General features: G+C 43.5%; 1 protein-coding gene across 2 annotated transcripts in view; it reads left to right on the plus strand.

Annotated features, from left to right (window-relative positions):
* The first annotated feature begins 1,473 nt into the window (after nt 1-1,473).
* LOC115078808 (F-box only protein 24-like) overlaps nt 1,474-22,793 on the plus strand; it is a 40,666-nt gene continuing 19,346 nt past the window's right edge. Inside the window, exons 1-3 of one of the 2 annotated variants that reach the window (XM_029581844.1) lie at nt 1,474-1,694; nt 20,250-20,360; nt 21,525-21,708. In XM_029581844.1, the coding sequence (XP_029437704.1) occupies nt 1,629-1,694; nt 20,250-20,360; nt 21,525-21,708 (361 nt within the window). In that variant the 5' untranslated portion in view covers nt 1,474-1,628. The remainder of the gene's footprint in view (nt 1,695-20,249; nt 20,361-21,524; nt 21,709-22,793) is intronic. The other variant, XM_029581845.1, reaches the window with a different exon arrangement.

The following is a 22,793-nucleotide window of genomic DNA, read 5'->3' on the forward strand; positions in this document are numbered from 1 at the left end:
AACTCTCCAACACCGCAGCTTGCAGCAGGACGCTGCCAATGCTTTCCACAGCAGAACACCACCGACGCTCATATAGGCTTCTCCTAGGCATGTGCGCACCTGTCTTGCCCTTTAAAGGGCCCACAGCTGGAAAGTCCCAATGGTGCTCCTTGATGACCTCAGACGGCCTGGCCTAAAAAAGGCCCTCCTGTTCTTCACTTTCATGCCTTTGCAACAGGTCTCCCTACTATTCAGTAGAGTGAGTTGCTCCAGCATCCTTGTCTTCAGTTCTTCAATTCTAGCATCTTTGTCTTTTCAGTTCCAGCATCCTTGTCCTCAGTTCTTTAGTTCTTTGTCTCCTGGTTACCCACCTGTTCCTCTCCTCATCCACCTGCCCTGTCTATCTGTCCCTCTTTCTCTTCAGATAGATACCCAGTATTGATCTTGGCCCTTCTTCTGGATACTCCTGACCACCACCTACCACCGACGACTGCCTGTCCCTGTATACTCCTGACCGCTACCTGTCACTGACTATTGCCAGCTACCAGATTTACCTGTCTTACATCATCTCCGACCCAGCGATATCGATCGATCTCTCCACCTCCAGCAGAGGCCCCCACCTAAGACCTGCCAGGCTGGTACCCAAAGGCTCAATCCGAGGTGAACTTGGGCTGGTAAAGACAAATCTCCAGTTGGGCCTCTGCCTCATCCAGCTCCACCTGCTGATGATGGGGACCCGCAGGGTTCCTCCCTAAAAAAATGTCACCTTGGCTCAAGGGTCCGGTCCACAAACTCAACATTAAGTCCATCTAAGACATTATTCATAAAAGAAAATATTTAACTTAAAACAAGATGGCATGGTAAAGGTCACTGCTGACAGAGAACTCCAAATGATGGAAACATGAATTATGAGTAATGAGGGCTGCATTTCATAGCCAAATATTCTGTGGGACTTTTAAGATACTGCAGGGCCTGGGATTTATCCCAGGGAATGCCTATGGAAAGAAATAGACACAGACTGAGCCAGTCTTGGTTTCCCTCCCCACTCCATTCCACCTCCGCACTTGTAGCTCCAGAGTTTGTAAGGAAAGAAGGAACTGCAAGTCCCAGAAATATACTGGGTGGTGGTAGGGGGTGGGGTAAAACCATAGAAACATGATGGCATATGATCCATCTATCCTGCCCATCCGTCCAATTTATGTAAGCCCTTACAATTCCCATCGTTCTCGCAGAGAAGCATAGAAATAGGGCACCATATAATGGACATAGTGGCTCAGCCTGTCTCCAGTTGACCTTGGGGCTTTAAGTAACCCTTTACATTTCTTGCAGCAGGGCCTCTTCTTGGCAGGGGTTCCCACGTGATGTCACAAAGCCACACAGTTGCATAGTGAGAGATCATGGGCCCCTTTTATGATGTCACAAGGTCACCCCTCATCAGTTGTCATGACGCCCAGATCCTGCAACTCCTCACAGACTGAGCTGGCTAGCAAAGCAGCAGTGGGGGGAGGGGAAATAATTTACCCCTATGGGCAGTGTACTGGAGAGGAGGAGGAGCAGCAGCTGCTGGCAAGTGAGCCATGGCAAGCACTGGACTTGTGGGCTGGATGACTGTGCGTGACTCAAGGAGCAGCAGGGCGCCGTGACACAGTATGGTAAGCAGGAGAGAGAGACTACTGAAAGCCCCTAAACTCTCCAACAGTGAGGAGGCTATCAGAGTAAGTTCAAAAGCCAAATAAACACAAGTAACCTGCATGGTCATTTACAAGAACATATCTATAGCTACCAAGAGCAGGTCAATAGAACTATTCTATAAGTATGAACGGCTTGTGCAAGTTACAAAATAAATAGTTTCTCATGGGGATTTATGGAATCTGCAATCACTTCTAAGCCTGGGAGATAGGCAGCCACCACAGGGTTAAAAGATGCACCAGCAAACCATATGGGCTTGGCAACTTATAGTATATCATACCAGGATGTTTTTTACAGGATGATTTCAGAGCTCCTGTGTTACATGCATTAGTGCTTCATGGGAAAGGAAAGTTTCTGAGAGGTTAAATTATCTCCTGCCATGATCAGTTGTTTCTGATGTACTGCACCTTCAAAGCCGGCCCAGCACTGAATAGCATTACCTCCTGAATATTTGTTATCAGAGAGGACTCAGTGGGGAAACATGCCCCCTTGGAGGCTCTAAAGCAGCCCAGTAGGTGGAATAAATAAAAAATTAAGCAAAAAAAAAAATCTCCCTAAAGAAAAACATTAAAATAGGGAACAATCTTCAGATTTTCTCTCAAGTGGTCAGCTTTCCAAGATGGCTGCCCTAATGGAACCTCCGCTAGCTTGACTGACAGCTGCTTTTACCAATGTTTTTTTTTTTTCTATTGCTGGATACAGAGATACAGGAAAGAATGAGAGTTAGATTAGATTAAGCAGGTATAAAAAGATATACAGTATACAGACATATAAAACCATGGTTGGGAGAAGGTGTGTGTTCCTACCAACCATTTCCAAAAGCTCCCTTTTGTTTTATACATAAGAGCTACAATATAGTGCTATATGCCCTTTCATCTGACAGGCCTTAACAGAACTGCAGATCTTTCTCAACTAAAGTATCTCTGTATCTAATTATAGAATCCAACAGGACAATACTCAGCCAAATGGGGGAGCAGATAATTTATATGGATTGACCTTTTCGGCTACTTTTTACTAGATATTCAATGGCATTGGTGTGCCACTAAATATATCTGGCTATCAGGAGTTAGTGGGATAACTATATCCTTGGAATGCCTCTAGGTTATCTGGATAACCAGAGACATTCAGAAAGCGGGAATTTTTAAATACCGCCATTTATCCAGCTAAGTCCCGAACTTAGCCAGACAAACAAGCTGTGTATTATTGACCTGTAATTGTCTTTAATAATTGCTATACAAATCATGATGATAATAGCTAGGTGTGGTATCTATCCATATATCTGAGAATCCATTTATAGCATCCCTTCTTTCTTCTCTCTATCCATCTCTTCTTTTTTTTTTATCTCTCTCTACTCTCCCCCCACTCCTTCTCTCGCCTTCACGTCTTCTTTCTTTTTCATTCTAGTTTTCTCTGCCTCTGTCATTTTATGGCTTTGCTTTATTGGAAAATCACAAATAAAGTGATGTACTATATCATCCCCATCATTTCATATAAAATTTTAGAATACCCAAGAACATAACATAAGAAATTACCATATTGGGTTAGACTGAGAGCCCATCATCCTATTTCAAACAGTGGCCAAACCAGGTTACAAATATCTGGCAAGTACCCAAATGTAAATGAATTCCATGCTATTAATGCTGGTAATAAGAAGTGGCTATTCCCTAAGTCAACTTGCTTAATAGCAGTTTATGGACTTCTCCATAAACTATGGACTTCTCCATAAACTAAGGCAGCTATGCTAACTGCCTTAACCGCATCCTTTGGCAATAAATTCCAGAGCTTAATTGTGCATTGAATGAAAATAATGTTCTCTGATTTCTTTTAAATGTGCTATTTGCAAACTTCATGAAGTGCCCCCTAGTCCCTGTATTATCTAAAAGAGTAAAAAATCAATCCACATTTACCTGTTCTAGTCCTCTCAGGTTTTATAGACCTCTATAATATCCCCTCTCTTCGCCAAGCTGACCTCGTTAGCTTTTCCTCACAAGGGCCCCATTCTTTCTCCTTTATCATTTTGGTCACCCTTCTCTGTACATTTCCCACTAGGAGTAATTTGATCAGAATGGTGGTTCTTCCTAAACTCATATCTTTTCCAGCAGCTCCAAGAAAGGCACTTGTGCATCTCAGGGGCCAGATCTCTTCCTTCTTTTGGAACATTAAATATACCACTTTACAGCTCCCCAAAGACAATGGTGGGCTTGAATTATTCAGTCTTTACTATTATTATATCGCAGCCCGCCTTGTATATCTGGGGACATGGATGGGGTAGATACGGTGGCAAGATGGTGCGACTTAAACAAGCTGGAGGACATAAGTCTGGGAGCCCTATTACAGTACACTTCCTGTAATCCAGCAGTGGCGAGAGTGGGCAGAATGGCTTCCATCTTAGTGCACACTTTGCAAATGTGGCGCATTTTTTGAAGGGTTATGAAGAACTGCAGAGGAACGCTATTCCCCAGTTTTGCCTCTGATAGCTAATCCTGAGCTCTCTCAGGTAAATTCACACTCAGTGGATATGTCGTTTTGACTTGAGGCTAATCTTCGATTTTTAGGGCAGATCTGAGAGGGCAAGATATTTGAAACATTCCAGCCTTTGCAAGATGAGTTTGGTATTCCAAATCACACCAGATACATTTACTTCCAGCTTAGAGGAGATGCTTTTAGGGACCCCCATGGGGCAAACATTTTGGAGGAAAAAGACAGAGGTGGAGAACATGATTACACGATCCACAGTGACTCCCAAGTTCATCACAAAGCTCTATCGGTTCTTGCTTTTGCTGATGGTGATATAATGGCGATCAAATTACTAGTCCTGGTTTGATTGACAAATGGATTAAAGATCTTGGTATGGATCTAGGTGACACAGACAGGTAGTTGTTCTGGTATTCCATTTCTAAGCTATCCATTTGCAATAACAAACAGGAATTGATATACAGGTTGCGGCACCGTACCTATCACTATCCTTTATTCTATTCTAGATTTAGCGCTTCAAGTCCGCTGTGTTGGCAACAATATGGCACGCAGGGGAGCTATATGCATATGTGGTGTGGATGAGGGGAAGTAGTGAGGTTTGGGGCTGAACATCCAGAGATAAATTTCATTGTGGGGTCCTACGCTCTCTCTCCTAAGATGTGTCTGTTGAATAGTTGGGATGAGCAAGATTTGTCTAATAAGGTCAAAAGGTTGGCGTTCCATCTGTTGCAAGCTGGACAATTAACAATTGCATATTTTTGGAAGACCACACCTATTGGAGAACAAAGATTGTGGAGTTAACCCATTCTAGAACAAATTATATTTGCTTGAAAAAAGTAAGCTTGAGGGAAATGATACTGAATGGGGAAACGTTTGGAAGTGGCATGGCCAGAATTAGAGTAACTTCTGGTTTGTGAGCATTTCTGGGATTGCTACTGCGTTAAATCTCTGCCTCTGTCAACCGAAATGTCATGATACGCTGCTCAGACTTTGTTGGTTAATCCCTTCTTATGTATTATATATGAAGTATTGGCATTCCTTTGATGGCATTGTGCACCTTATGTCTATGACCTGTTTTTGAAAAATAAAAAGTTATATAAAAAAAAAGGACATTCTAACTGCAGTTTTTTGAAGTAAAATATCACAATTTATATTATATTTACATGCACAGCTGTGGTACCAACCAGAAAGCCCTGTAAAAAAGATACTTGGAACCCATGGTGATGCATGCTGGGTGTGGACTTGGCTCTCAGAAAGCCATGAGTAAACTGAATTACAATTACAGCATAGAAAACCTCCATATCAAAACAGCACTAACTGCCACCAGTCAAACAGTAACAACCCTACCTATGAAAAGACAATACTGCAAATATTACACCAGATCCTAAAACTCCTCCTATTAGGAAAACAGCATAAGCCAGCTGCTATATATTCCTACTACATAATAGCAGAATATCTTACCTTGCTCACATGCAGACCCTCACTAAATAGAGACTAATGACAGTAACTTTTAAACAGGTGTACAATTGCTGGTTTGCACCTAGGGACGCGGCCATTGTATAACATACGTGTGTATATGAGCACATGTTATAAAATAGGCTGAATGCTCGTGTGCGCGCAATTTTAAGTGGATGTGTGCCTATGAGCGCAAATGCCGCGTCTACCGCATAAGTTGGGGGATTTTTAAAGAAGCGCACCAATGCAATTACCAGTTACCCCAGGTCATTCCCAGTTCACCCAGGCAAGGGATAGGCCTTCCAAACCTCCCTAGTTTAATAGCCTCCCTTTTCCCCTGTTAACCCTGACCTTTAAAACCCCGCTGATCTATTTTTTTTTTGTTTCATGACCTACAGACCATAGAAGAAGTAAAGTTACACGGTAGGGGACCCCAGAACATGCTTGTGTGCATAAGTATCTGCACGCTGGTTTCAATGTTTAATTCAAAAATGCCCAGACCATGCCCACACCACACCCCCTTTTTGAGAAAATATTTGTGTGCAGGTAGTGGCAGATGCGCGCGTACATGGGTGCCTTTTAAAATCTACTTGGTATGTGCCGGCCCGACCTATACATGTATCTCCTAGTTTTGGTGTGTGCCAGGCATTTAAAATTCACCTTAAAGAGAGCAGGAGAAGATTGGCCTACTGGGGGGATCAGGCATCCCCAAGTGGGCCGGTCACTGTAGTCACATGGTTTCTTCAGCTTCCTGGCCTGCAGCCATAAGAACATAAGAACATGCCATACTGGGTTAGACCAAGGGTCCATCAAGCCCAGCATCCTGTTTCCAACAGTGGCCAATCCAGGCCACAAGAACCTGGCAAGTACCCAAAAACTAAGTCAAAGAAAAGAACAGCTATGGCTCTAAGAAAGGCTTGGCGGAGTCGTATTGGAGCCCATCCCACTATGACCAGAAGAGGAACCTGTGGGGCCACATGGAGCCTCCCTCCCAAGAAACAGTGCGGTTGCAGTACCATGAGTATGGTCTCTTCCCACCTCCCCTCCAGCACTGAGGAGCAGCTGGCCATCAGGCAGTGGCCTAAGGCAAGGCCAGAAGAAAGGGGGAGACCTGAGAGTGTGTGTTTGTGTGTATGAGAGAGAGCTTGGGAGTGTGTATGAGACAGCGTGTCTGCATGTGTATGAGAGAGAAAGAGAGAGAGTGAACCTTCATGTGTATGAGAGACTCTGAATGTGTATATGAGAGAGAGAGAGAGGACCTGTATGAGTATGAACGAGCCTTAATGTGAGAGAGAGAGAACATGTGTGTGTATGTGAGAGGGAGAGAGCCTATATGAGAATGAAAGAGCCTTCAGGTGAGTGAGAGCCTGTGTGTGAATGAGAGAGCTTGCATGTGTATGTGTGCAAAAAAGACAGCCTGCATGTGTATGTGAGAGAAAGAGAGTTTGCATGTGTATGTGAGAGAGAGCCTGCATATATATGAGAGAACCTGCATGTGTATGTGTGAGAGTGTGTATGTGAGAGAATGTATATAAGAGAGAGAGAGAGAGCCTGCATGTGTGTATGAAAGAGCTTGCATGTCTATGTGTGAGAGAGAGCCGATAGGTATGTGTGTGAGAGAGAAAACTTGCATGCATATGTGAGAGACAGAGCCTGCATGTGTATGAGACCCCGCATGTGTATGTGAGAGAGCCTGTGTGAGTTTGAGAGAGCCAGCATGTATATGTGAGAGACAGCCTGCATGTGAATGAGAGAGCAAGAGCCTACTTATGTATGTGAGAGAGCCTGTGTGCGTGTGAGAGAGCCTGCATGTGTATGAGAGAACCTGCATGTGTATGTGTGAGGGAGTCTGCAAGTATGTATGAAAGAGCTTGCATGTGTATGTGAGAGACAGAGAGAGCCTGTAAGTGTGTTTGAGAGCCTGCGTGTATATATATCAGAGAAAGTGAGCCTGCATTATGTGTGAGAGACTCTGCATGTGTATGAGAGAAAAAAAGAGAGCCTATATGTGTATGGGAGAGAGAGAGAGCCTTGCATGTGTATGAAATAGTTTGCATGTATATGTGAGAGACAGCCTGCATGTGTATTTATTTAAAATATTTCTAGTCTGCTGATCTACCTTTCTCAGCGGATTACAGCAAAACATATATAAAATCAGACAAAAATATAACATCAAAAGGTAAGACACATGTAAACAGAGGCAGGGGAGCAAGAACAAATAAATTAATACAACACAGTAAGTGCTGCCAGTTGAAGCCTCTGGGAAGGAACTATATTCAGAGAGAAGATGCAAGAGTAAATAGATGTGCCTTTAGCTTTTCTAAGCATAAGCAAGTCTGATTCCACTCTTCTAGTAACTCATTCCATGGGTATGGATTTACAATACTAGAAATGTGTTCTCTGGATTCAACCAGATGTGCCTGCTTTAAAGGGGGGACTAAAAGGTGCTATGAAGATGAGAGTAAAGACTGTGTCAGGACAGTATCTACTCTCTGCCGGGTGGGCCGGGATAGCGCCATTAAGTCAGCGTCACGCACAATCACGCGCCGGAATCCAACGACCGCGTAACTTGCTGCTGCTATGGACCATGGGTAAGTAGTAAAACAAAAAAAATCTAGGGTAGTCAGCGGGGTTTTAGGGGTCGGGGCTAGTAGGGTGAAAGGGTGGCAGGTTAGCTAGGAGGTTTAGGAAGTCTTCTCCTTTATGGGGCAAACTGGGAGGGAACAGGGAAATAGGCTCTAATGCGACGCTGCATGCATCCACTAAAACCCCCCACTTACACTCGCGAACCGGCAGTCAAGCGCACATGCGCGTGTCAATATAAAATCGTGCACGTGGGTAGTGGATTTTATAACATATGCATGTTATAACATATGCATGTTATAAAATCAGCGCGTCCATGTGCACGCGCCAGCAAACGCGCGCGCATGTGCACCCGCTCGCGGCTCTTAAAATCTACCTTAATGTTAACAACAAAGAATATGCAAACTTTTGAACAGGACCATTTTATTATTTCTTTTATTGCTATGGTTTGTTTAATGATTGTACTATTCTGTGATGCATAACAATTTAATTTGAAACACTTTAAAAATAACAAATGTGTTTTGTCTGATCACTCATGTTTAATACAATGCTACTCATCTTACCAATTCTGCCAGACGTATGTAAACTTATGAGCACAACTGTATTTCAGTTTCTCACTCTCCTCTGGATCCCTCTGCTCCAGTGCAGGTAGGAAGGGGCAGCCAAAAATCTTCCTCCTAGATATCTCAACTTAATGTCCTTTTCCCTTAACCGAAATTAACACCGGAGTTACTCCTCACAACGGGTCTGAGGGCAGGACTTCCCTATCTTTGGGCGTCCTGAACACAGGGTGTCCTGTGCTCCGAATCCAAGAAAGGCCCAGGTGTCAGTGAGGCTCCTATCATGAAAAACTCTAAATACCAAAAACAACCCAGAGGAGTATCCGACCCAGCTAGGGTGTAGACTGGCAGGACCATCCTCCCGACCCTGGTCAGGAATCCAAGGCTGGGTTAGCCTTTTCCCTCTGACTGGGCCTGAAAATGCAACAAAGGCTAAGCACCTACCACCTCCTAACTCTCTAAATATTATACACAACTGCCTCCAGACTCTCAGAAGAGAGCTGTTATAAAGCCTCCTAGGGGGACGGCCATTCTCAGGCCATAGAATGGCAGTGAAAATTAAATAAAATCTCTTCCCAATCAGGGCTGGAGGCAAAGATCTTTTCTTCAAAGCTTCTTGACCGGCCAGATCATCTGGTTGATAGAAGCTATTCAACCTGGAAGAGTAGAGTCCAATCAAAAGAATCCTCCTCACAAGGAGGAAATAACCAGTCTCTTTACAACAGTTCCAACACCCCACCACAACAAAGGTGAAACATTTCTTTTCAAAACCCTCCCTTCTCCAACAAGTAATATACAGAATTTAGAGCAGATTTTTTATAATTTTATTCATTGCCAAGGGCTCATAGTGGTCAGGTGGGGATTATTAATAGCCACCATGGAAGGAAGCAAACACTGATTATACTCGGCAGGAGACCCCAGCACATGACCATACACAACTGCATGCTTCCGAATGCTGTGGTCCAGCTGTAACTCCCTGGTGTGTCGTCCACCTCCTTTGGATAATTTGGATGAGTCATTATAAAACTGCGGTCAGCAGAATTTTTAGAGATCCGTTGATCAACCTCTTCTCGCAGCCACTCCTGGCGATTCAGCTCCACATAATCCATAATGTACATGGGACTAAAGAACAAGGCCAATGGAATATGGCAATTAGCAGCCGAGTAGCCTGGGAGTGGATTAATAGAATACATAGTAGAATCCGAAATCTAGTTGAACTCTTAAGCACATCAGCCTCTCTGCTTGGGAGGCATGTAGTAGTTTCCTGGGGTCAGAGCAGGTGCTGGGGCCTCCCAGGATTGGGCTTGAACATCAGACTGGAGGGACTGATCAAATAGTACATTTGGCATCCTCAGGCTGTGGGTAGACAAGGCCACCGATGACTCACTGGGTGCCAGTGTCCAGATAGAGGGTGATCCCTGCAGCCCAGAAGCTGGTGAGCTGCTTACTTCTTGGGAGTTCCCTATGGAGGAAACTCCAGAGCTTGATAAGACTTGGCTCCCCTTCTTTGCCTGGATGCAGTACTCCCTGTATGTCTTGGGCTCTGGAGCATACAGATTTACTTCGGGGGAAACAATATTAATCCTCTCCAAGGCTACTTGGCTGCTAATTGCCATATTCCATTGGCCTTGTTCTTTAGCCCCTCTAGAGATTCGGAAACTGGAGGATCCCGCATTGGATGAACAGCCCTTTCCTCAATCTAATTCTCTCAGCCTCATTGTAGGTAAATTTCGCCCCACTCCTCGGGGTCTTACTTGTGTCAGTGGTCTCCTAAAAGGAAGCCTACATCTCTTGAAAGTCTGCTCTTCTCCCAACTTGGTTAATGGTAATGCAGCCTCCACTAAATCCCCCCAAACGGGTTGACTCAGCCTCGATGAAGGTTTTTCAGGTTCAACCACAGATGGTGCAGAAAGGCCAATGGTCTGGAAGGCCGATAGTCTGGTAGGCCTCAGTTGCCTCTATTGGTGGTGACTCATCTTCCACTCAATGGAACTGCAGGTCTTGCGGTCACTCCCAAGAAAAAATACCAATTGGGGTTAGTAGGCCCACACTCAGCAGGGTGAAAAGAAAAATAGCTCCTTAATCTTCAAGAGCCAACTCAAAATGACCAAGCTGACTCTACCTTTAACTCCACCTTATGCCCTTGGGATAGCCAATCACAGTCAACTCTTTGGAGAGATTGAAAAGAGAATAGAAATTCCCATTATGATGTTACTAGTCCTGATGGTAAGGGACCTAGGGCCATCTATTTATTTATTTATTTATTTATTTAAAGCTTTTCTATACCGGCATTCATGATACAATCATATCATGCCGGTTTACATATAACAAGGGGTGCAATAACTTTCTTTTAACCAGTGTCAAGGAAGTAAAAAAGATACAATATAACAAGGTTGTTGAAACTGGGAAGGAAGGAGACAGGGAAAGACAAGAATTATATAATCTTAACAGAGGTAGCTTATTTACATTGTGCCGTGGTGTCCCTTAATGGAAATTATTTACATTGTGCAGAAGTGTCTCTCAATTGTAGTTTAGGAATTCAACTGGATACCAAACTATATTTAACGCAGCACATTTCGAATATAATAAAAAATTCATTTTTCAAATTACACACTTTAAAAAGACTAAAGCCATTCTTATTTAAATCTGATTTTCAAACAGTACTCCAAGCTCTCATCTTCTCGGGACTGGATTATTGTAATGGCCTTTATCTGGGTCTGACTCTACAATAAAACCTTTACAGATGATTCAGAACGCTACAGCCCGGTTACTAACAGGTTCCCCAATGAGAGACCACATTACACCTATATTATATAAATTACATTGGCTTCCAATCAAGTACAGAATAAAATGTAAAATATTATCTCTAATACATTCACTTATAAATGCCCAGGACTCCATCTGGCTGTGCACAGCCCTCAGGCTCTATAAGCCATCTAGGAACCTGAGATTTGCCAGAAAAAACCTGCTTGAGGTCCCTACAGTTCAACTTGCAAGATTAAATATTACAAGAGAAAGAGCCTTTTCTATAGCCAGTCCTATCCTTTGGAACTCCCTTCCGAATGTGTTGAGACAAATCACGAACCATAGAGAGTTTAAAAAATCACTTAAAATGCATCTGTTTAAAGAGGCCTTTGCAGACATTGAACAACAAAACAAACTATCAATAAAATAAAAACCAATCACCATTGTCTTATAACCTTTTTAATGGCATTTCATCTGAACTTTATTTTATTTTAGATGTTTTTTTTCTTCTTTCTATCTCTTATTATGTTACAAAATTTTAGGGGAGATGTATGGCGACGTACGAGAATAGAGATTAATAATCATGAATTTTATTTGTCTCTGTTAATGTTTTATTAATTTTTATTTTTAATGCTACTTTATTTGCTATTTTTATTTTTATAGTTTATTAATTTAATTATTATACTCTATAATCATTTGATGTCTTGTGAATCGTTTTGGTCAATATTCATCTAGTGGCTAACTGAAGGGTCAGCCACATATTGGTTTACCTGTCAATAAAAAAAGAGCCCTATAGGTGTTGCAGAATTCCGCTGCAAGGTTAGTAAATGGCAAACAAAGACGAGAAATTATTACTCCAGTATTAAGTAAGCTATTGGCTTCCTGTAAAATAACATATTAAATTTAAAGTTCTAACTTTAGTTTTTAAAACATTAAAATTAGAAGAACCATATTATCTCAGGGCTCCATTAAACATTTATAAACCTGATCATGAGTTAAGATCAACTTGAAAATCTTTGTTGGCAATCCCTCCTCTTAAGGATACACACTTTGTACAAACTAAAAGACGAGCTTTCTTTTCAGTAGGTCTAGATCTTTGGAATGCTCTTCCTGATGAGTTATGAGATCTGAGTGATACTGCTCATTTCCAAAAGCAGCTGAAAACTTTGAGGGATTTGGATAAATTGGTATTCTAATACAGTATGTATGTAGCAAAGATGTTTTATGTTATTTTCTGTTATTATATGTCATGTTATTATTGCTTGTCTTAATGTTTTTATGATGTCACGACTTTGTAATTTGTCTAGCACAATTTATTTTTGCTATAGGTGGAAGATAAATGTTTAAATAAATAAATCATAATAGTAGAGCCCTACTAATAACAGAACAAATATTTTAAATCAACTGATGAATAAAATAACACCCAATAATTAAAAACTCAAATACAAATTTTTTTCCAATTAATTAATTTTTTAAATTTATAAAATAATTAGAAAGAGCAGACCCATCCAACAGCACCCAATAATTAAAACAAATAAGGATTTATTTTTTTTTAAATCTCTTACGCTTCATACCTTGGAACATTTGATTTCTAGATGCCCTGAGATTATCTTGGATTAACAGGTGCAGGATTGTTGTGCACAATCTTTCTCCTTTCACCCACACACGCCCCTCTCTCTTGTTCACACATACACACGTTCACTCTCTCACACACACACACACACACACATGCTCACATACAATTGTAGGCACATGCTCTCTCTCTCTCACACACACACACTCTCTCTCTCACACACACACACACACACTCTCTCACACACACACACACTCTCTCTCTCTCTTTCTCACTTTTCCCCCCTCTAGAGACACATGCAGCAGCCTCCTGCTTCAGCTGTTGGGACACTTTTGATTTTTTCTGGCCACGGGTGGGGGGGCACGACGCTACTCTTCCTCCTGCTCCTGGCCATATGCAGGCCCTGCAGATCTTCCTGCTGCTGCTCCCGAGATCGTGGGCAGGCCATGCAACTCTTCATCCTGCTGCTCCCAGCTGATCTCCACAGCTCTTCCTCCTGCTTTTCCCAAGGCTGTGAGCAGGCCCTGTGGCTCTTCTTTGCTTCTCCCAAGGCTGCAGGAAGGCCCTGCAGATCTTCTCCCTACTGGGTGAGCCTGCGGCTCTTTCCTCTGCTGCTCCTGAGGCTGGGCAGGCCTGCAGTTCTTTTCTCTGCTGCTTCTAATGCTGGGCGGGCCCCTGGCTCTTTCTCCTGTTGCTCCTGAGACTGGGTAGATGACCTGTTGGTTCACTCTTCATATTGTGATATGCAGGTAGCGTGCGCCTACTGTTCCTGAAGGGGAGGGCGGGCTGCATTTCCTCCTCCCAGCTCAAGTGGGCCCATGCTACACTACTTCTGCTTCCGTCTCACGTGGGCAGAAAGAAGGAAATGTTATGGCCTGCACCGGCCCCAGAACAGTGTCTCTCTGGCCCAGCAGAGGCTGGTGGTGCATGGCACACCATTTTTCTCAGTTGGTGGTGGCCTGTGCCCACTGTGCACCATGGACACTACGCCCCCTGCCCCTGTATTTATTTATTTACTTACTTATAACAATTTCTGTCCCACCTCACTGTGGGCTCTGTTCTAGGCGCATTCCGAAAGCATTAGAGATAATAAAACTAGACATAAAGCAAATAAAACAATAAATCACTATCTAAATTAAAACAGCAAATACAATAAGCAAAGTAAGCAGACACAGATCAGTAAATAGGGCAATATCGTAAGGGAACTAAAAGGAAACAACCAGGACAGATAATCGTCAGGGGCAAAGATTTCAGAGAAGGAGTGCATTTTCAAAAGCTTCCTAAAACATTTGTAAACATTGGTCTTACGCATTGCCAGAGGAAGTCTATGCCATAAACTAGGAGGCGCCAAAGAAAAAGCATGGTGGCAAGCTTCCTTTAATCGGAATTTATTCACATTAGGCTCAATAAGCAGGAACAAGTTCCCGGACCGTGTTGCTCTTGCAGGGTGAGACCACTTTAACTGTTCAGCGAGATACTGTGGTTTCTCCTCCTGAGGTGCTGGAAAAGTTAAACTGAAGGCCTTTTAAACTTTAAGAACATAAGAAATTGCCATGCTGGGTCAGACCGAGGGTCCATCAAGCCCAGCATCCTGTTTCCAACAGAGGCCAAACCAGGCCACAAGAACCTGGCAATTACCCAAACACTAAGAAGATCCCATGCTACTGATGCAATTAATAGCAGTGGCTATTCCATTTCTCTGTTCTATGGGGAGCCTTCAAAAGAGGTGTGAAGCGATCACGGGTAGAACAGGCAGAGACCAAACGGGCAGCAGCGTTCTGAAGCGATTGTACGGGGGGTCACATGACATTTAGGAAGGCCTAAAGAAAGGCCTTGATGATAACGGAGGACCAACAAAACAAAAGCCTGGACGACGGGTATAAAATCCTCCCGTTCCAGTATGTACGTGAGACAATGCAGCTTCCGTTATTTGAAGCAGCCATTTTTTTTTTTTATTTACAGCTAATTGCAGCCGAGCTGGAAACTTAAGAGAACAATCAAAACAGAAGCCGAGATTGCGTATGGTGTCTAAAAAAAAAAAAAGGCAGCAGAGCTCCATCCATTGACAAAGGAGGGTGAAATCCAAACTGCTTCACTTTTGCACAAATTGAATAAAAGGCCATGTGACTCATCCGATGTTTAATAGTGGTTCAGGGTGTGTTGCATCCAAAGATAAGTTTCTGAAACATCGCTAGCAACCGAAGAACGCAAGTGTAAATCATCAGCGGACATCTTAAAGGAAATCCCTAAATCTTATAAGAGCAACCAGATATGAAACTGCATGCTCAGAAACTGGTCAGATCAGGACATTGCAAACTTTGGGTACTGAGAATATTAAAGTTATTTTTGGACTTTAATGATTTCCTCTTAGATTTGCAAACCCTCTTCTTTTGGGGGGGGATTGACTACTGTAATTCCCAGCTATTAGGAGTCTCTGCAAAGACAATCAGGCCCTTGCAACTACTACAAAATTCGGCAGCTAGGGTTTTAACTGGTTTACGGAAACATGATCGCATCACTCAAGTCATGGTAAATTACATTGGCTTCCAGTGTACTTTAGGGTACAGTACAAAGTCTTAATATTGATTTTAAAAATTATTTATAACACTGCTACTGTCTGGTTGGGCGCAAGCCTGCACCTTTACACTCCAGAGCGTTGCTTAAGATCCCCCAACCGGGGCCTGTTAGCCGTTCCCACAATTCAGCGGGCCCACTTAGGGGAGCTGCAGGAACAATCAATACCTGGAGCTGGGCCATGCCAGAACAGCTCCAAATGATTGAGGATGGAAAAACCTTTAAGAAAGGTTTAAAGATATGACTTTTAGTAGGGCTGCTTTTGAAGATGTAGAGCCTAGTACGTTGATAGGTTAAAAAAAACCTAATGAACTGGTTAATGCATCAGAATAAGAAAGGATGAAATTTTGTGCAATTTGTTTGTCTCGTATTAGGAGTTTAAGATTGAAATATGTGTTTCATTGTGAATCACCACAATCAAGTGGAATGTGCGTCACAGAATTAATTTTAAAATAAATAAATAATGAGATACCCTGTGGGTTTTGAAAAAAAAAATCCCCCCGGGCTGATATTTTCCTGCAATCCGCTCCTGAAAGAGACCATAAAATATAAATAGACAAATGCAAACCAAAACTGAACTGGAAACCTCAGCAAGACAGAACTTGTGGTTAGAGTGCAATGGTCAGAAGCCCTGAAACTGCCCAAGGAGGAGTGGATCATGTCGGGCACATAAGGCTGCTCTTGTGTTCTTTCCCATTGGGTCTTTGCCTCTGTTGGAGCTACTGAGATTTTCTTAAACGGTTCTGTTCCGGTTACAAGTTTACACGTCTTTCAACGTCTTCATTTAACGGCTGCTTTTCATGTACTTTCAGACTCTTTTCCCTTCAGTGGATACTAAACCAATTGTTCTATGAGGGACCACTGGACCACTTGATGAAATCCGCAGCTGTCGCGTGGCTGATAATAAATCGTTGACTGAATGGAGCTTGAAATCTTTTGGACTTAGGATCTCCTGAGTTCAGATAGGGATTATTTTTTTTTTTGTAAGGCGATTTTAAAGTGTTGGCTGTTACTTGCATGTAAGTGCTGTCTGATGTTTATATGCGTTGTGTGTTTTTGTTGAACGTTTATGGTATGTATGAATTGACTATAGTCTGATGATGAATTATTGAAATTTAAGTGTATTTAAAATGAAAGCATTTACAGCTCAGTAATTGAAAGTATAATTATACGTTATATAAATGGTATTCTAAGTTTTGTATTAAATAGAAAAATAGAAACATGGCAGCAGAAAAAGACCATATGGACTATCCAGTCTGTCATCCATCCAATTAATTTAGCATTATAATTCTCATCATGTCCTTAGAGATCCCCTGTATTTATCCCATGCTTTCTTTAATTCATCTACTGGTTTTGTCTCCGCCAATTCCATTGGAGGCTATTCCACACATCCACCACCCTGTCTGTAAAGAAATATTTCCCAAGATTACTCATGAGTCTACCCCTTTTCAACCTCATCGCATGACCCCTCATTCTAGAGTCATCTTTCCATTGGAAAAAAACTCACCTCCTGTGCATGGAAACCTTTGAGATATTTGAATGTCTCCGGCATATCCTCCCCTATCTCACCTTTCCTCTAGGATGTACATGTTTAGATCTTGAAGTCTCTCCCCATATTCTTTAGAATGAAAACCACTGACCATTTCAGTAGCCCCCTCAGGACCGACTCCATCCTGTTTATATCCTTATGAAGATGCGGTCTCCAGAACTGTGCACAGTATTTCCAGTGAGGTCTCACCAGGGACCATATAGGGGCAGTATCACCTCCCTTTTCCTGCTGACCAGTCCTCTCCCTATGCAGCCAAGCTTCTTTCTGGCTTTTACTATCAGTTTATCCACCTGTTTGGCCACCTTAAGATCATTAGATACAATCACCCCCAGATCCCGCTCTTCTTTTGTGCTCAGAAGACATTCACTTCCAATACTGTATCTTTTCCTTGGTTTTTTTTTTTTGTATCCTAAATGCATTACTCTGCATATTTTAGCATTAAATCTTAGCTGCCAGACCTTAGACCATTCCTTGAGCTTTGCTAGATCTCTCCTCATGTTTTCCACTCCTTCCCGGTATCGTCAACAAAAAGAAAACCTTTCCTAGTAACAACAGCCTTGTCAGAGAAAACTCCATTTAGCACTATCCTTTGTCTTCTCCCACTAAGTCAGTCAGTCACTCTAAGATCCACACCCAGGGCCGGGGGAAGCACTAGATGAACTAAGCAGTGACCTAGGGTGCCAGGGTCCGTAGCCGTGGCAGTGACGACCAATGAGTAACTCATCTGTCCTCACCCAACCCAGCACTTTCCTCTCCCTCGCAGGCACTGACAGTTCTCCAACCATGCAGTAACCCTGTCCTTCCCCTCACCTCACCTGTGGAGGCTCCCTCAGGCTAGACCCCTGCTCGCGCCACCTTCCACCATCTTGTTTTGGCTTTCTCTGCACAGAGGAACGGGAGAGAGTGTGCGAGACCGGGTGGGGCAGCGAGATGGGGGTGGCAGGTGTGATGGGAGGCAGGCCCAAGTTAGAAGGTGCCTAGGGCGTCTAACACCCTTGCACCGGTCCTGTCCATACCAAGGGCACACAATTTATTTATAAGTTTTTGGTGCAGAACTGTGTCAAAGACCTTGCTAAAATCCAAGTACACTACATCTAGCGCACTTCCTTGATCCTGCTCTCTGGTCACCTAATCAAAAAAATTGATCAGATTTGTCTGACAAGATTTAAGAACATAAGAACTACTAAAACCATGCTACCTTGGATCTTGCTATCCATTGGATTCCAAAAATTCTCTCTCCTCTGTTTTAGCAGCGATTCCATTAATTTGCTCACCACAGAGGTCGGACTAACTGGCCTGTAGCTCCCAGCCTCCTCCTTACTTCCACTTTTATGAATAGGAACCATATCTGCCTTTTTCCAGTCCTCCGGATCTACTCCAGACTCTCAAAAAGCACTGAAAATGTCAACCAGCGGAGCTGCCAGGATATCTCTAAGTTCCCTTAGTACCCTCTGATGTATCCCATCCGGCCCCATCGCCTTATCTACTTTAGGTTTAATTAGCTCCTAACGAACACACTGTTCAGAAAATTGATTGAGGTTTACTTCACTTCCAGTCTTATTTGTGTTTGCTTTATGTGGTCCTGCTCCAGGCCCTTCCACAGTGAACACCAAAAAGAAATATTTGTTAAGCAATTTTTGCTTTTTGCTCATCAGCCTCTACATATTCCTCCCCTTCACCTTTGAGTGTCACACTGACACTTTTCTCTTCCTTCTATCACTAACATATTTTAAAAAAAAGTCTTAAGTTTTCCATATTGTCGCCTGACTTCCTCTTTCTGCGATCTCTTATAATTTATGAATGCGAACCTTTTCTCCCTTACCTTTTCAGCTACTACTTTAGAAAAACATAACGGTCTCTTTTTCCTCTTTATTTACTTTCCTAGTTTGCCTACTGCTCTTCTACTTCTCCTGGATTTTCCTATCCAGCTTACAACTCCTTGAGGTGCTCCCCCAATATGAGAGAGTTTGTATTCCTGAAGACTTTGACCTTCGCCTTAGAATGAACCTTCATCTCTTGTGTCCTAATATTGAACCACACCATCCGGTGGTCACTGGTTCCCTGATGATCATTCACTACAACATCAGAATTACTGTCCCCGTGGGTAAGCACCAGGTCCAGTATCGCCCCCTCCCGTGTGGGTTCTGCTACCAGGTGACAGAAAAGTTCTCCTCCCAGAGAATCCAGGAGCTCCCTACTTCTAGAAGATACTGCATTGGGTTGTCCCAATCAACATCTGGAAGATTAAAATCCCTTAGCAGGCGCACCTCCCCTTTCACGGCAATCCTTGTGAATATCCTCCATTAAATCTCTGAGTATCCTCCATTAAATCTCTATCCGTCTCCTCTGTCTGTGATGGAGGTCTGTATATTTCACCAATATAAATAGTTTTCCATTCCCTCTTTCCAGATTAACCCACAGTGCCTCCTCCTTACCTCGTAAACCCAGCAATGCTGTTGCTTTAATATTGTTCTTTATACATTAATTCCACTCTTCCTCCTCTCCTTCCTGAACAGATTGTAGCCGGGTATAACTATATCCCAGCCATGGTTTTCCACCTACCAGGTCTCCATGACATCCACTCTATCTAAATCAGCTTCTTTCATGACTGCCTCTAGATCTGGGACCTTATTCCTCTTACTATGGGCATTGGTGTACAGAGCTTTCCAAACGTGGCATTTTTTCCCCCCATATTTCCCATTTCTCTCTGAGTGTTTAATGTTTGACTTGCCATAGGGTTTTGTTCACCCGTCCCCAATGATTCCAGTTTAAAGCCCTCCTCAGTGGGTTTGCCATTCTGTGTTGAAATGTTTATGATGTAGCGCATCACTTTATTTGTGATTTTATTGATTGTTCATGATTGTGCATGTTCTTAGCAGTTAATATTTGCATCTGTTTTGCTTTATTGAAATCATGGCAGCTATAGCCAATTAATAAAATAACCATGTAAAAATGTGTAATTCCTTGGGACCCAGTCCCAAAGGCTGGGTGAGGGGGTGCGAGCCTCCTCTTGGCCGATTGCTCCACAGTAACCACAAATGTCATGAATCTCTCCCTCCTACCCCAGGTAAAGAGAAAGCGGCCGTCATCCCAGACTGAGTCCGTCGGGGGCAAGAAGGGCAAAGTCAGTTTACCCGCCTGTAACTCAGTGTCCATCCAGTCTTTTCCTCCTGAACTGGTGAGCAAGGAGTCTGGGACCACGAGCCAAGCGATCCTTCTCCTTCAGCCTCTCCCTCCCCCCCCCCCGCGCTGTCTGCATTTCCCCAGCTTCTCCCTCCAGTGTTCCCCGCGCCCTCTGCAGTTTTTGCCACGGGCACCTCCGGCACTTTCGGTCCCTGCGTTCTCTGCGGTGTTTTCCCCCCCGCAGTTCCCCAGTGATCTTTCCGTGTCTGGGAGACTCCGGCCTTGAAAGATGGCGGAAAGTAACAGGTTGCCCTGAAATATTTCCTTTCTCACGAGACCCCCATTCTAAGTCACATGATAAATAAAGGAAAAAAACACGTGGGAGGCTGCAATCCTAGGCTGCTTGTTAATTTTATTTAACTCTTAAATTTAAAAGCGATCAAAGCACAGAGGATAATAACAAGCCCTCCCCACTAGGAGTACAGCTATATTTATCCTGGGAGGAAATATTCTGCAGAATTTGCCTCTGAAAGCTTTTTTTTTTTTTTTTTTTTTCCCTTTTATTTCCTTAGAGGTCCCTACTGAGTAAGCCCGGGAGCGGGAACGTTTCCCAGTTAAAGTTACCCAGGTAACTTTATTCAGATGTGCCTTCTGCTGAACCTACCCAGCTAGGCAAAGTGACCCGGCTAACGTTATCTGGTTAACTTTAGGACAGACCTCTGGCATCAGTATCCGTGCCAACCGACCAACGTTAAGCCCCGCCTCTGGAAAGACCTAGCTCCACCTCCTTTTATCTCCAGATAAAATTTAAAGGGGCAGCAGGGGGACATTTTTTTTTAAGCCAAATCTCTGTCAGGGAAACTCCCAAAGTTACTCTGACAAATCTTTGGAAAGTGTTTGTAACTCTTCTCCGGGATATTTTTCCCTCTCTTGGTGACAGGTGGGTCTGGGCCTTGCCTCTTCCTGCCTGCTCAGCCTAGGAGAGCTCAGCCAGATGGGGGTGAGGCTGCAAAGCAGGAGGAACCCTGGTGTGTGCAGTGATGGACGGATTTAATGCAGTGCCAGCCTAAAATAACAAAATGTCATTTTATTTGCTTTACTGTGAATCCCAGAGAGTGGGGGGTGGTACTAGTGCCCTCTCATGGTCACAGGCCAGTGGTTGATTGTCGCTCAGTTCTGGGTAGAGTATGCGATGCTGCGGTATTGATTCTCTCCTCAGCTGGATCACATCATCTCATACCTTCCCGTGCGAGACGTGGTGACACTGGGCGAGAGCTGTCGCTACTTCCACGAGGTCTGCGACAGTGAGGCCATCTGGAGGAGGATCTGCAAGAGGATGACGCCCCGGCTGAAGGAGGAGGGGAGCGGGGTGAGGTCCTGGAAGAGAGCGGCTGTCCTGAACCGTGAGTGCTAGTGACATCCCAGAATGCTCTGCACCTTCAGAATGCCCAGTGCACACTCAGCGCTATCATCAGACCAATAGTGCATGCTCGGAGAGCTCGGTGCACACTCCATGCATTCAGCACACGCAGGGCCTGATTTATCAAGGTCTTTTCTCATAAATACAGAAGAAAGGGTTTTTTTGTGAATTAGGCCTATAGCCATGCTTTCTCAGAGTATTCACTGAATACTCAGCACACAATCTAGGGCCCGATTTACTAAGCTTTTTTTTTTACCTGTTGACAAAGAATAGCAAAAAAAAAATTGCCTTAGTAAATCAGGCCCTAAGAATATGAAGTGTATCCCTTGCTGAAAGCATTCAAAGCATCAGGCATGCAAGGCATTCTCAAGGCACACTCAGCGAGCAAGGCATCCTTAGCACCCACTCAGCATATAAAGTGCATTCAGTGCACACTCAGTGCAGAAGACATCCGTAGGGCACACTCAGTATAGAACGTGCATTCTGTGCACACTCAGTGTACAAGGTACACGATAAAGTCTCAGGACTAGCAAAACAATGTTTGACAGAATTCAGTGAGCAGGTGTTATTTCCCCTTTCATCCACTGGCATAAAAAGGCAGCAAACGAGTCTTCCAACGTGAGTCTAAAATGTGCGCTGAACTTCAGCACACGTTTTCTTTACTCACAGCCCAAAAAAACGAGTTCATTCTCAATTCAGTAAGCTAAAGGAGTGTAAAAAAGCTTGCTGACCCGACAAGGTGTGCATAAATCATGTTTCTGTGCGCATAAATCCTGAGAACCAGATCCTGGCACCACGACCTCCAGGTTCAGCCCCCATAGACTAACACTGGCCCCAGAAACTTTATTCCACCTCTGCACACTTCTCTGCAATGGGGAGTAATAGCTAATGCCTTGATTAACATGGGATTTGCATGGAGGCACGCTAATTTGCATACACAGTTTTACCCACATTGGGGTGCACATTTTTTTGTGGGCCAAATTCCTTGTTGAATCGTGAGTGATGTTGTACGCACAAAAACGTCGCACAGCCATGTGTGAACACGTGTGCACAGCCAAGCGCCTCATT

This window comes from Rhinatrema bivittatum, chromosome 16, assembly GCF_901001135.1.
Source record: "Rhinatrema bivittatum chromosome 16, aRhiBiv1.1, whole genome shotgun sequence".
NCBI classification, from domain to species: Eukaryota; Metazoa; Chordata; class Amphibia; order Gymnophiona; family Rhinatrematidae; genus Rhinatrema; species Rhinatrema bivittatum.